Source organism: Apteryx rowi, unplaced genomic scaffold (assembly GCF_003343035.1).
Source record: "Apteryx rowi isolate R43461 unplaced genomic scaffold, aptRow1 scaffold_542, whole genome shotgun sequence".
Classification (NCBI taxonomy): domain Eukaryota; kingdom Metazoa; phylum Chordata; class Aves; order Apterygiformes; family Apterygidae; genus Apteryx; species Apteryx rowi.
The window spans coordinates 206522-221861 of record NW_020450808.1 but is presented as its reverse complement, the minus strand read 5'-3'; the positions used below and the strand labels follow the sequence as shown (position 1 = coordinate 221861).

Here is a 15340-nt window from a genome sequence, read left to right as displayed (position 1 = left end):
CCCTACCAATTTCACTTCATGCCCCTAACCCTTGTACTGGAATAACTAGTGAACAGTCATTCCCTACGTGCCTTGTCCACTCCACTCCTGATTTTATAGATTATCATAGCTTCCATTAGTCATTTCTTTTTTGGACTAAAGAATTGTTGTTGACCCAGTTGATCCTCAAGCTGAATTTGTTCCATAACTTGATCACGTGTGTTACTGTTCTCTGTACCTTCCTAGTTCTGCTATATCCTTTCAGTGATGGGTGATCAGGTCTGCACACTATGCAACAGTGCTGCTGAGCACCGAGCTGATGTTTTCATACAACTATAACAGCCCAAGATCTCATTCCTGAGTGATAAGAGTCAGTTCAGAGCCCACCACTGTGCATGTAAACTTGTGATTGTCTTTTTCCCCATACGTATAATTTTATATTTATCTATACTCCAATTTCATCTGACATTTTATCACCTAGCCACTCAATGTCATGAATTACTTCTACTGTCAGGCCTTTGCTAACTTGAATAGCTTAATATCAGTAGCAAATTTTTGCGCCTCACTATTTACCCCCTTTCTTAAACATTTCTGAGTATGATGAACAGCACAGAGTACAGCCAAATGCTTTTGACATTCCACTGAACAGCCTTATGCACTGTGAAAGTTGATCTTCTATTCTTACGCTCTGTTGTATACATATCTTCCAAGAGTTATTAATCCATGCATAGACCTTTCCTTTTAACACAGCAGAGGTTATTTTTCAAGAGCACCTCTAGATACATCTTGCTGAATGCCTCTTAGAAATCCAAGCAGACCGTATCAGTCAGATGGAGTCTACCTTGTCTACATGTATATTGCCTGCTTCAAATAAGTTAAATAACTTCAAGAGTTGTGAGACATAACTGTCCTTTACAAAGCTGTGGTGATCTTTTGTTAATGTCTTGCATTTATTCCTTCACCTGGTGCATTGTAGAGTGTGTGAATGTATGTATGTATGTGTACACATGTATATATATACATATAAAATATATAAAATAAATATATTATTATAAATGTATATTGGGGACCAATATATTGTTTATATTCTCTAATATGGTGCATTGTGTCCAATAATTTGATTCTTTGTTAGAGATTCTGTTAATATGCCCTGTATAGATATCACATTTACCATCTGGTAGTCCCTTTAAATGCCCTCTGGAACTCCTGTTAAAAATTAATGTAATTAATTACAATTACAATTATTTCTCCTGTCTTTGCACTTCTCCTTCTGCTAATTCAGTGGATGCATACTTTCAGTCATCATGCCTCACTAAAAAAGTTACAGGAAAGTTATAGTAAAATCATTTTTACTGTAGCATCTCAACAGTCTGTGAAATGAATAATAAAGCTACAATCTGCCATTTTTATGACACAGTCAAAATGGCAAATCACATCTTTTCAAAAATTTTTTTTTAAATAAAAAAGACCACGTTACAGTAGTGATCAGAATTTAGACTGCAAATAGAAAAATGTCTTCTTTTAGCCAGATTGAGTGGATGGTGCTGGACTCTTGCAGATGGTATAAATAGGCAAAAAAAAAAAGTCTGCTATAAAAAAAAAGACCAGTGATGACCTAATCAGGTAAGATCTCTCCAAATAAGAGAGCACATTGGGTTCCAACCTGAAAACATGAATTTATGTTCTCCACACAAAGACTGCTCAATGTAAAGTACTGAAGCAATACTGAAATTAGGGACTAGAACCAAGAGAATGGCAATCCTATTCAGTTAAACCAGAATTCTGCTAGAGGCGGTGGGGAATATGCGGTGCAAAATATTCTATAGTCCAGTGCTTTGACTGATTTGCTGGAAATAGGTGATCCCAACCAGAAGAAATGGCTTTGCATGTCTAAGCAAGTTTCTGACCCATGCTAGATACAGGGGTGCATGATGACTGTAACACTACTTGTGTTTTAAAAATGGCAGCTGCAACTGCATTTTCAGAGATATTAATCTGCTTGCTATGGGTTTGCTAAGCTCTGAGAACACCTATTGGACTGAGCCTTGAAAGTAAAGATGGAAGATGTACCTGGTCTGGGTATGTGAAGGCACTAAGTTATCTGTGTTTTCAGTGCTGGGACATTCTGGCATGTGAGGTGTGGGCACAAGTATCATTCTAGACAACCCATGAAGTTTCAAGGAAGGAAAGCCTTAAGTGCCACCAGGTTGGTTAGGGGCTAGAATGGTTAAATGGCTAAAATGGATAGAGTGATATTTATCATCATTGGTAATGTGATTTGAAATAACTGTGGAAAAGGTGAAAATGTTTATTCCAGGTGCCTGATCCCAGAACCAAAAACAAGAGCAGTAAAACATACTACAGAAACAGGAAATGCTGAAATATTGAATCCCATGCAGACAGAAAGTTGCAAGTACTCATAAAAGATGGAACTGTTTAAAATAAGACACAATTCTCTCAGCCACAGAAATAAAAATCAGAGTGAAATAAATTTTCAGAGTAACAGATTTCTATTGAGACTGTGTGAAGACTTCTACATTGGATATCAGTAATTGTACAAGCTTTTCTTATTGATGTATGTCAGCAACATGCAAGAATGCAAACATGTTGGATTAAACCTCAAAGTACCATATGTTGGTTAATCCACAGAATCACATTAATGGATGTGTTTATTACATACTAGTTGACACAGTGTGCAAACTGCTTAGAGAGCTTTATTCTGTTAGAGCATAAAGAAATAGATTACAAATGCTCTTACTTGGATTGTGCCTGCTATTTAAGTTAAGATCATGTTATCAAGAAATCAATGGTTTTATTGCAATATGAAGTAAGATCAATTTTAAAAGAAAAAAAGTTTTCATGGAAGAAGTATAATTAGTTTTAATCAGTGCATAGTAAGGAAGACCTCTCTTGATTTATAAAAACACGAATAGAGATAATGGACAACTATAATTCAAAGAACAGTGTACCCCTAAATAAAAAATACACAGAGGCCCTAACAAAATGAGAAGTTAGCTGTAGACATCTCTAAGCTCTAAATTGGCTTTCTCAGCCTGCTTGCACACAAAGCTCACTGTGACCTATTTTTCTTTTCTCTGTCTTTCCCTCTGATAGCAGAACTACTTTTCAGGATCATTTCGGATTACAGAGTGGTAGGTCTATGTACTTCATCACAATATAACTTGAAAACTTTGCTCATCAGCTAAAGAGAGAGAGTTTTTCTAGTAAACATGGAAGCTCAAGTCTGTGGTTTCTGAAACACTTGGGCTTTCAGTCTGAAAAGTTTCTAACTTCTTTTGCTTGTGAAGACAAAGCCCAACATACACTGGACATCTTTTAAAAAAAGAAAAAGTTGTGCAGGGTATGTATCCCAGTGAGATATGAGTTGGGAGGGACCAAACAGGGTGTCCTTGGAGCATATCCTGATGCATGTGATGAGATGAAGGGCAGGTGTGCTACCGTGGGCTGTGTGACACAACCACAGCACAGCACATGCAGTCAGATCTCTGTAGAGAAGCAGGGGCCTCAGTCCACTTCCCTGCTTTCCAGCAGTAGGAAAGGGTAAGCTTGCCCTGTTGCAGCATGAGAGATGGAGAGAAAAAATTCTGGGTCTGGACAAAAAATGCAGACCTCAGTGACTGCAAATTCAGTGACTGCCCTGACAGACTGGGATGTTGGGTCTGTCCCAAGTGTGAAGCAGTTTGCAGACAGCTCTTATTGCTTCACGCAGATGCCAAGGGTGACACTTCTGTGCCTGGAGCGGGGCTTGCCACCTCCCTTGCTCTTCCCTGCCTGCGATTCTTTCCCTGATGTGGCAGCCCCCCTGCCTGGGTGCGTGCAGCCACCAGCGGCACTCAGCACCTGCTGCAGCAGCTAGGCCAGGCCTGATCCTCGTGAGGGGGCCCCCTCCCTGGGCCTGCTAAAACGCCCACCAACTTGCTCCGCCCCAGGAAGCCCCAGAGGCCGACTTCAGCCTTTCCCAGCCCCTCCGATTTCTGCCGTGGAAACTCTGAGGCATTTCTCATTAGCAAATAACATGCGCACACATCTGCATGCATCCTTAGTATAGAATTATATCCCTATAAAATCACACATATAGATATTTAAAAAYATATCTATAGCTAAAATATATATATTTTAAATATGCATACATATTTAAATATGTATATATATTTTCAATATTGTATATATATAAAAATATGTATAAATATATATACCACACGTACAATAAACGTGTATCATACACATATATATGCCCATATATAGATGTGGGCGTTTGTAGGAAGGGGAGAGCCGAAGGCAGCCGCCAACGTCCGCCGCCTCAGGCGGGGCACGCCCCTGCGGCGGGTGGGCGGGGCCGAGATCAGACCACGCCCACGCGGCGCAGGGCTCGGCGGCCGGTGGGGAGGAGGGGGCGGGGCTCTGAAGGGACTGGGCCTTCGAGGCCGCCGTCGCGGTCATGTGAGCGCTGTGACGTAGCGAGCGGTGTCACGTGGCCGCGGCGGGTACGGGGGGGGGGAGGGCGGCCGCGGCCTCGTGACGTCCGGCAGCTGCCACCGTCGCGGGTGAGCGGGAGCGGGCCCGTGGCGGGGTGTGTGCGCGTGTGTGCGCGTGCGTGTGCGTGTGTGTGTTGGGGGGGGAGGTGTGGCGCCACCGGCCCGTGCCGGAGCCAGGAGATGTTCTGGGCTCGTTAACGGGTGTGGAAGCGGCGCCGGCCTTGGGGGTGTCTGCTCGCGAGAACGCTTTCAGGGGGAGGGCAGCGTTATCGCTCCCCCGTTGAGGGTCGTTCCTTTCCTTAGACTCGTAGTTTCATTCAGTAATACAACTGAGGTGTGTTTGTTAGGGGTGGGGAAGAACGTGCCTGTTTGCTCTTACTTTCTTCCTTAAAGGCAACCAAAAAAGTCCAGAAACAGGCTGGGTGGGGAGGCTTGATCTAGTTTAGGCTGTGAGGAATTCCTGCTCCAGCTCGATCTCAAGCCTCTGCAAACACCCTTCTTGTTTTGGTATCAAAGTCGGGAGGAGATTAAGCCATAAAGGAAGGAGAAAGCAGAAGTGGTGAAGGTCACTGGCTACAGTATTGTGGTATGTCCTGATAAAAAGCATACAATGTTCATATGTATTTTCCAGTCTGCTTCTGTACAGTGATGATGATATTTTCTTAGTCTAAATAACTTGGTTTTTAATTTATATAAATTGTGGTGCTTTTTTTGAGGTCACGGTTCGTGTATTTTTAGAGGAGAAATATTCTTAGGCAAATAATCAAACTATATCGCTCCTAAAGTATGGAGATACGTGTGTGTTTGGCACACTGAATTGTAGCACCTTATCATTAGTCCTGATCAGAAAGGAAGACAGCTTGTTTTTTGTAGGGCTGCTTGGGAATTGCAAAAGAGTAAGTAGTTTTTAGTCAAGTAACTTCACACGATTGCTTAATTGAGAATGTACCAGATAGGGAATTGTTTCATACTGGTTTATTTCTCTTATTTTAGGAAATGTGGTTGGTTAAAGTTTAGTGTGTAGATGTTGCTGTGTTTTGTTTGTTTCAGGGAAGTCACATTTAAAAAAAAAAAAGTACTGAAAACCAAAGTTTTATAAGTACTAATTACAATTTTAGGGAAAGCTGGGTCTGTTTAAGGGTTTTCTGAACAGGGCATTTAAAATCTTTTTTTTTTTCTTCTTGAAAAAATATTGGTTAGGTACTCTGCTCTTTATTAATGGGTCTCAGATATGATTTGTGTTTCTAGGTGCATTTTAAATCACAATTAAAATGGATATCCGAGGTGCTGTAGATGCTGCTGTCCCAACAAACATCATTGCTGCCAAAGCTGCCGAAGTTCGGGCAAATAAAGTGAACTGGCAGTCATATCTTCAGTAAGTAAAAACTTACCACAGATCATTGACATTACCTGAGTTGTGGTGAGTGTTGAGTGGGAGGGGAGGGACTTTTTTTTTTTCTTTCCTTTTAAAGTGTTATAGATTTCTTGGTGTTTTGGGTTACACTGGAAAACTAGGTTACAATGAGTAACATTCCGTTGGAGTGCTATGAAGATAATTGGAAAAAAGTCCACCATAAATGGAAATGGTTGGGGAAAATTTCTTATGACTTCTTGCAAGAAAGGGAACTTTGCTGCTGTAAACTGAGCACCGTGTAATAACAAATAATATAAATCTGCACAAATGTATGGTAAAACTGTCCATTTTTTTTCTTATTATTATTCAAACTACTCAAAAAATATGGCTATATGGGACAAGTCTTGAAGGAATTCAGCTCTACAGTAAGACACGTTATATGTTGGTATATTCCTTCAGCCAGAGATAGCCTTTTGCGTGGAAACAAATTGTACTAGCAAAACTGGACTTTGCCTGCTCCAACAAAATAAGGTGTACCTCAGTTAAAGAAAGAATAGTGCTGGGAAGCAATGGAAGCAGATAGATCAGGGAGTAAGCTGAAGCAAAGACTTCAGTCTGGAGAGAACTGTGCTGCCGTTTGAGATACCTTCAGAAATAAATTCTGATTTTATGCAGTGGCACTGGGAATAGAGAGAGCAATGTAGTCCAAAGAGGATATAGGGACCAGCTGGGAAATGGGTTTGTGAATGAGGTGGGAAGAGGGAGAAGAAACAGAATTTTACTAGTGCTCTCTCCTCTATACTCTGGAGTACAACTGCAAGATTCTTGAGTCCTTGCATTCCTCCTGACAAGTACGTATGAAGAATATTGGCAAAGTGTGAATGAGTTTCATCTCTTGAGGGTCCATATATGACAGCAAACTACTCCAGTGTTAGTTGCTTCATAACTGAAGGTACAAACCATGCTGACAATGCTTTGTGGTTACCAATGTCATGCTACTTCACAAAAGATTTTTTTTTTTTCTTCAGATTGCGGTGCTGTGTGTGTGTGTGTAAAATATATATGTATATATATATATAAATATATATATATATATACACACATATATGGTGTATTTTTTAATATGGGAGATGTGTGTGTAGCCCCCCCCATACTTAAAAAAAACAAAACAAAACTGAACATATACAAGCTGAGAAATGCTAACACAGTAGATGCTCATTAATAACTACATACCTGTGCTGTGTAGCCTAGTCTTGCCTATTCCGTTCATCCATTTGTATCATTTATCTCCTTGTGATTGTATTTCTGCATAGTTAACTGGATTAAGGTGCTGATCTGCTGTGGAAAGTTGCTTTTTCTAGGTTATTTTTCAGATGAATCAGTTCCTGGTTCAGTCTGCGGTGCAACATTACAGTAGCTTTGTAGCTTTACAGCTAGCTTTGTAGTGACAGCTATCAAACATTTGTCAAACTGTCTAAATGGCTTTGCAGTTATTGTGTGCTGTATTATGTATCTGGTAGGAAGAATGTTCTGGGGGAGTCCGGGCTACTGTTCCTGGAACATGAGCAATTAGAACAGCTCGTTTGCGGTTGCTTAGGATGACAGGGGGAATACAGCTGTTCAGTGTCAATCTGTTGAACATGGGATATTCCTTTTCACGGAGTCTGTGGTGGTTCAGACTATAGGGCTGGTAAGATTTGAGCCTTTGTTAGTGCAGGGATGGTTCTGTTTGGCAGCGAGTTGTATTTTGAATATACATGTGGGATTCATTGCTTGACTCTTGCTTTATGTGGGCCACTAATTTTAATTTGGCTTCATTGTTACCTCTGGTGATGGATAAGGGCTGCAGGATCTTGTCTTATTTATCTATCAGCAGCTTTCGATATAACGTTTCTTGACCAGCAGGCAGGGTTGATGGTTCTCTTTCAGATTCTAGGTGCAGAGTATGACTTTTTTCTTTCCTCTGGAGCCTATGAAAAAAGAAACCATACGTTATTTTCTCTTTTTGATAGGTCACCCAGGTTAGCCAGGTTTGAGGGGCTACCGTAGTTCATCTTGCTAGTGTTTGTGAACTTGTGAGACTGGTCAATGCCTGGTGCCCTCAGAATGTCAATGACATTTGGTCCTGTTTATTATTGCTCTGAAATAAATGTGATCTGTTTGTTGCTCATATTTACTGATAACAGTTTGGCGGTTTGGCTAAGGCAGCTTCGAAGATGGAACAGAAGTGGTGCCAGAGGGACTGTCAACCATTGTAAAGATAACAGGTTCCTTGGCAGTGGAGTTTGCTTGTGATTTATTGCTGACAAATATCAGCAGAACTTGGGTGCTTCTAAAGAGGAAACATAAAGGTGTACCTTTTCTTTTGAACGTGTCTCTCTCACAACTACTAAGTTTAGATGTGATAGCATCTTTGAGGCAGATGCCTTAAGGGAAGAGTTGAAAGAGTCAGCTAGTGCAGATGTAGCCAGCTATATTGACTGATATTTCTAGAATGATGCACACTTAATGACTGGGGGCTGCCTGCTTTTGATGCATCTGTTAGAGGCAGGTCGGAGTGGATTATGCAGTTCTATAGAGCAGAACAGTAGGAAGCTTGGGTGCTGAAAAAAGAAAGAGAACTTTTATCAGAAAAGACTTTTATGCCTGGTTTTCTGAAGTTAACACATCAACTCAGGCATGACATAACTTGTGTTCCTTAAACTGTATATAGTATTTATGTAGTTGGAGCCAAAGACATTAAAAAAAATACTTGATCAGATTTTTTTTTTAAATCTGTTTGTGACAGTTGTATGTGATCTTTAAAGCATCTTTATATACATCATTTGCAATAGCATTGGAGTCTGGATCAGATAGGAGGGGCTTCTGAAGTTCCTTTCTGCTATCTCTGTTCCTCAGTGTGAAAGTAAAATGGCTTACTTACAGTTATAACCTTCAGAGGTGGAATAAACAGTATGTCAGTTAATCTTTAGCTTGAACTGACTCTAAGAAAGAAGGCATGCTACTAAAGTCTGACCAGCTGTAAGCTAAATGTCAAACTGCACTAACTCCCAACTGTTGACTTGTCATGTTTTCTGTGTATACTGTTGGCACAAAAAAGTGAAATATTTAGGCATGACAACTATACGTTACCTATGGTTGCTGCTGTGTTCATTGCTCATTTCAAACTTAGGTTGTGGTGGGTGGGGAATTTTTGGTGCTAAAAATTATACTTACTCTAGGTTGAATTCTAGCTACGATTTGCGTCTGAGGGAGAAGAAACTAACAAACCTTGAAACAGTGGAAGATGATGGAGGTGTCTGAGCTATCTTTTGGAAGCTCAATATAGTTGTGGTCGTTAATTCTTCTGTACAGACTTTCCTGCCTTTGTATCCTGAAACTCCTAGAGGTTTAGAGGTGTTGATTCCCTTTGCTAGTTGAAAATGTGATATGTCACTGTTGTGTACTATGAAGTTGCTTTCAGCATTTGCCTTGAGGTGTCAGAATACACTTGTAGAGTACACATCTCACTTGAAGGAATTTTAGTTTTGCTTTATAAAGACCCTAAAGGTGGTAAATGAGTTCTTTGGAAAAGTGAACTGTTCAGGATTTAACTTGCATCTTACTGCACTGTAGACTACTGCACTGTGTATACGGCGCTTGACAATACTTCTTATTTAATCAGGTGATAGGCATGGCGCCTAGTTTGTGCTTGGATTCCCAAGCTTCAAGTGCTTTGTATATGTGTTTGTGAATTCTGATTTTTAAAGTATTGTTTTCTGTTTTAGTTTCATGGAGGGGGGAAAAATTAAGAAGGAGGAAAAAAAAAAGCCTCCTGAAGCAGTTTAAATATTATCTCTGACTTTAAAAGCCAGTCTTCCCTTAGATGAAAGGTAGAGGTTTCCTAACTTGTGGTGTGCAGCTTTTTTGTTGGTCAAATCTTGTAGAATACATTCATCCTGTTTTAATTTTGGGATGTTAAAACTGTTGATCAGCTGAATATCCTTTAGGTACATGTAAAGTATTGTAGATACCTGGATGAAAACATTCATGCCTCGACATGATGATAGGCAGCTCTAATAATGAACTTCGTATTTGCTGCGGATGTATTCAAATATAAGAAAGTCAGGAATGACTTCTACTAAATGATTTAAACAAAAGGGGAACAACAGTTGCTGGAGGAAATGCATAATAAGTAAAAGGAATCACAGGTTTCTGAATCATGTTGACTGACCAAGAGGTTCTAAAAATGATCTTGTTACAAATTTGTGCTCTTTCTAAATCTTACGCAGCTGAGCTTTACTACCCTGTTCTAGTGCTCTCAAAGTCAGAGCTTAGTAGCTCAAGCATCAAGCTTTAATAAGGTGGTTATAGGTCTAAACTTGACTTGCATCCAGACAGTTGAAGGTCAGTCAAAATGACTTTTGTCTGTAGGTGAAAGACTGTAAACATCCTGGAAAATAAGAACCGTGACATTGATTGCCTGTTAGAATGAGGGACAGAGGGAAGCTTTGGTTGCTTACATTGCTCCCTTAAAGATATTGGGAAATGCCTGCCTCTTTGAAGAGGGTGAGAAAGTGTGGTAATAGTATCAGGGTAGCTGGTACCCCTGTTGCTGTCTGTGTTCTTGTTTTTTTGTATTGGTTGCTAAGGATTACTACATAATCGGTTATTTCTATCTTAAAATTAGATGAATGGAAATTGATGCATTTGAAATTACTAAAACAATGCATTAATCAGATGCATGAGATCCCTGATAAAAAACAAACAACTTGTTTATAAAGCTGTCAAATCCGTTATACAGTTTTGTGTGGGTTAGAAAGTGTCTTTTTGAATGGTGCTTATAAACCAACAAACAGTAAACCCTAGCCTCTCATCTGTTCAAGGCAATGCCAGTCCCCCCACATCCCCCCTCCCAGGCTCTAATGTTGGATGAAAGCAAGGAGCTTGCAAGCTTTTTTCCTTGACAATTGGCAGACCTCTTCTAATAGCCTCGATATAAACAAGTGTGTCTGTTTTTGTGCTGAGGCTTTCTTAAGCATTAATGTTAAAAAATTAAGGTTCACCTTAAGTTTTCTTTGAAGTGCTTCCTAAATGGCAATATTCTTATAAACAGATAGCTCATCTGGTCAGTTTTTTTTTAAAATCAATGTCATCCAGGTGTTCCTAGTTTGGCCAGTATTGATTGAAACATAAGAGAGACCTTCTAGTTATTGGTCGTTAAATCCAATCTCCCTTATTTCTGGCAAATAAATTATGTTTCTCTTTCAACAACAAATCAAACTCCTTTTTAAAAAAAGAGTTTTATTCTTTCTTTTCTCTTAAAAGGCATGTGGTAGCAGTGTGGTCATTCTTTGGCTAATTGCTTTTTCTCTGTAGTTGGTTCAGTTTTAGTAGACACTACTGTCAAAGACTACCAATGACTTTATGAATTTTCCATCTAATAAGTCTTAATTGCCTTTCCTGAGTGTATAGGAGGAAATTTCTTAAAAAGCAGCAAGAATATAGGAATAATGCACACAGTACTAGACTTACTATGTCCTTTCCCTAAAAAATAGATGGGTGAAATGTGTCTGTGCTGAGGCTGTCCTCAAGACCTACCCTTTTGAGGAAGAGAAAAGATTAAAACATGTTGCAAGTCTTATTTATGTCTCTGTATTTCATGAATCCAGGTCAGCTGACTTAAAAAAAAAAAAAAAGAAAAAAAAGAAAGGAAAAAAAAGGCAAAAATTTCCTGTAACTTTGCAAGGATTTTAGCGGAATCTTTAGTCATGGAACATCTGAAAACTGCCCCAGAACTTGGAAAAAATGAATTAAAAGAATCCATGCTACATAGCTTTGAAAAGTGGAGGAGGCATCTGATTTGGTGGAAATGTAAGAGGAGATAAGTCTTGGAAATATTGAAGCAGAGTGTAATACTTCTGTCCTCTGTGATTTTTGTATTGATGATTTTGTGCACAATTTTCTTATTTCCTGAAGCACTACTGGTATTAACTAGCAACAGTTTGGATTTCAATGACTACTCGTTTGTAAATCAGTTTTCTTATTTGAATAGTATGTTTGTACTATCTTGACTTGTTTGTTATTTGGTGCGGTGGTAAGTTTTGCATTGTAACAAAAACAAGTCTGCTAACTTTTCAGTTTAGCCAACAGCTTTCTGCAATAGCATTGATGATGTCTGTAACTGTCTCAGTATTATTTGTTTTGGTTTAAAAAAAAAAATCAACTAGAGATCTCTCTTATAGCAAACTGCTGTGGGACACCGATCTTGAGCCCTTTTGCTGTGTGTTTGGATAAGCTTGCATGCTGATCAGCTTTTAAACTACCAGGAAAAGCTTAACTATTTGTTAACTTGTGAAAGCTAAAAATATATTAGGAACCAGGTCCTTTGTACTCTTTAAAATTCTCTTTGGAACTTATGACAGACTTAAAGTAACGCTTCATTTTATTTTTAAGCAGTTATTTCAGGTTGGATTAGACTATTATTCATGTTATGGATTATAAATTTGGCACAAATGTGCTAGTTGTCTGTATTTCAGTTCTTTCAGCTATTTCCACTGACTGTTTCTTTCAGCCTCTGGAAATCTAAGAATGATTTAGAGAATGCTGTGGAGCAATGGAGTTGTATAGGAAAGGATTTAGAGGGATCGTTCTGTCATGAGAGTTTCAGATTCTCTGTACGTGAGATTCTTGGCGGAGAGGAACTCTTTTGTTCTACTGTGGGGTATAGAGTTGGTAAAGTGGTACTGCTGAGATACCAAACTGAAGAAAATAAGGTCAAACAACTTACTGTGTGTGCATCTTGCTTATGGTTTCATAATTTGATTTTCAGAGGGCAGATGATTTCTGGTGAAGACTGTGAATTTATTCAAAGATTTGAACAGAAAAGAAATCCAGAAGAGAAACAGGAGCTGTTGCAAACAGAAGGCAATCAAGTAACTTTTCTTTTAATAATTTCTTTTTAGGGGAGGAGAATGGAGGGAAACTCATGCCAACTCTATCTCAGTGTTGACAGGATACAGTTAAGACATTGCAGAAGAACTATAAAGCTTTACATCTAACTAAAATTGAATCATAATGCAGATTGGCTATTATTTTAAAAACCTATTTAATAATTATTAAATATCATCTTACTTTGAAGGAATCTGTTATGGGACATGCTAGCTCAAGCCTTTCCCCATCCCAGTTAGCTTAATCATACACATCCATACTTCAGTCACTTATTTTTGAGCTCTTTCCTATAGTTTATTGATGAGAGCTACTGCCAGTGCTATTTCCATTTAGCTAGATGAACAATTATAATTTAATTCCATCAGTACATCCCACTGACTGATAAAGTGGATTCAGTTATCTTAACACAGGTCTAGTGTCATTATAGACACTAAGATACAAGACATCTGCACTGGACAGAGATGATATAAGACTGGTGAAGGTGACCCATGCTGTTTGGCATGTGGAGTCCAAGCAAGGCACCCAAAGTCACTTTAATGATACTTCAAGCAGTAGAACCTCAACCTTGAAGCCTGAGGTTCTAGCAAACAACATCAGACATCATTTGAGTTTGGGAGAGGTATGGAGGTGAAGGGTAGGAGATGTGCTCAAAAACCACAGAACTTTCCCTTTCTTCCTTTCTACTTTAATTTGTAGGCTGTCCTTTTTTACTTGTATTATGTGACTGGTATGTAATGGACCACAACTTGTATAGTGACAAAAACTTGTATGATGAGCTTTGCATGCTACTATGTAATTACAGTGTAGCAGTTCAGAGTTAGATTTTTCTTTCAGCTTTAGTTGACTGTGGGGAGGGAGAAGGAGGAAGTGTAAAAAGCAGTGTTATGACTATTTCAGCTTATTATATCTGTGGCTGAAATTGTAGGATAGAGTTGTTCAGGAGGCAGAGAATGGTTTGAATATGAACCAAAGTGTCTACTAGATATAGGAGCTGAACAGGTAAGTGCTCTTTCCTCCCTTCCTCCTGTGTGAATTGCTTAAACTTTCTCATGACATGTCTAAGTTGTTCCTGTTTTTTCAATTTAATTATTCTTGTCCTCACTACTGTATAAAAGCACTAATGGAGATTTTCCTAATCAGCCTTTCAACAAAGCACCTGGCAGAACCTTGCTGACTTCTACTAGGGAGTATTTGTTATCTCACTTGAAAGCCAGAAAACAGTAATTTGTAAAGGTAATGATTAATGTGACAGAAAATTTTCTCCGTAATATAATGCCAAATGTATTCATCTTTTATTGCAGTCGAATAAGACATTGGGATGCTTAATGCTTATGTAAGACTTAACTGTGAATTAATGAGGTCCTGTTTTATATTATCAAAAAGGAATAAAAACAATTGTTAATATTAATTTTAATGTCTTTTTATTTTCTAGTGTGCTAAAACATTTATAAACTTGATGACTCATATCTCCAAGGAACAGACAGTTCAGTACATTCTGACTATGGTTGATGATATGCTGCAGGTAGGTCAACAACCTGTCTTATTTTAAGTCTTTGAATGAATGAATGTCTATTTAGTCTAATTCAGGGTTCTTCAGGTGTTTGTCATACTGTATTAAAAGTATTCTTTTAGATTTTCAGATCTTGTATTCAGAAGTTAAATGTCAGAACTAAAGTTACACAGGTGACTTTGGTCTTGTTTATATGTGTTCATACTCTGAGTCACATACCTTTATGTTAATCCATCTACTCTCAACCTTGATTGATGCAACAACTTGGATGTTCAAGGATGACTTGTGACTTTAGCCCTTCTCTGTTGTGTAGATAGCATATGATTTGTAACTTACTTGACGTTTTTGTTGCTGCTTCTCCTACAAAAGTGTTAATTTGGCTTCCTTCAGCAAGAAGATGCAGTTTCTATAGCTTCAACTTTCCAAAATAAGTTAAAATCTTGAGACAATATGCTCTGGAATACTGTGTAGTTTAATTATAGAATGGGAGCTCTTGGTCCAGTGAAATATATACAAATACACTGTAATGGAATACTACTATTTAAAATACAGACTTTATAGCTATGGGATACAATGACTTGGAATTTAGAATAAAGTTTGCTCTTGACTTGTTCAGGCCAGCACAGCAGTCCTGACACAGGTCAGTCTACTCTATCAGATGTATGCTTCTGCATTTTTTCACTTCCTAGTAGAGTAAGAGAGAATGACTGGAGTGATGACATAACAAGACGAGCTGAGCTGCATGAGCAGTTCTCCCTGTTGCTTGCCTAGAACATTTGGCTCCCTGTTTGACAGTCAGTTTCTCTTCTGCTGTTTTGTGATGTACCTATTTAATACAAGGTAACAGAGAAATGCATCCAGTAATAACTTAGTGGTTGAGGACATTCCCCTAAGAAACGGACTATGTGAGTTCTAATTCCAACTCTGAATATTCAGTATTGTCAACAGGCAAGCTGAAAAGTGTGAATCTCTCCACAGTACATATTACATGGGGATTATGGTGTTTTGTGGGGGGCATGGATTCAGTTGCTCGTCTCCACATTCAAGTTGTGTAATGAGTGAGTGCCCTTA

General features: G+C 38.8%; 1 protein-coding gene across 9 annotated transcripts in view; it reads left to right on the top strand.

Moving 5' to 3' along the window:
• The first annotated feature begins 4477 nt into the window (after nt 1–4477).
• Nucleotides 4478–15340, top strand: part of ATP6V1H (ATPase H+ transporting V1 subunit H) — a 47603-nt gene continuing 36740 nt past the window's right edge. Inside the window, exons 1-5 of one of the 9 annotated variants that reach the window (XM_026081327.1) lie at nt 4525–4544; nt 4992–5061; nt 5724–5850; nt 12641–12743; nt 14192–14281. In XM_026081327.1, coding sequence (XP_025937112.1) covers nt 5747–5850; nt 12641–12743; nt 14192–14281 — 297 coding nt within the window. In that variant the 5' untranslated portion in view covers nt 4525–4544; nt 4992–5061; nt 5724–5746. Of the gene's footprint in view, nt 4571–4601; nt 5062–5723; nt 5851–11528; nt 11683–12640; nt 12744–13899; nt 13993–14191; nt 14282–15340 lie in introns of those variants that run through there. The other 8 variants (XM_026081328.1, XM_026081329.1, XM_026081326.1 and 5 more) reach the window with 8 other exon arrangements.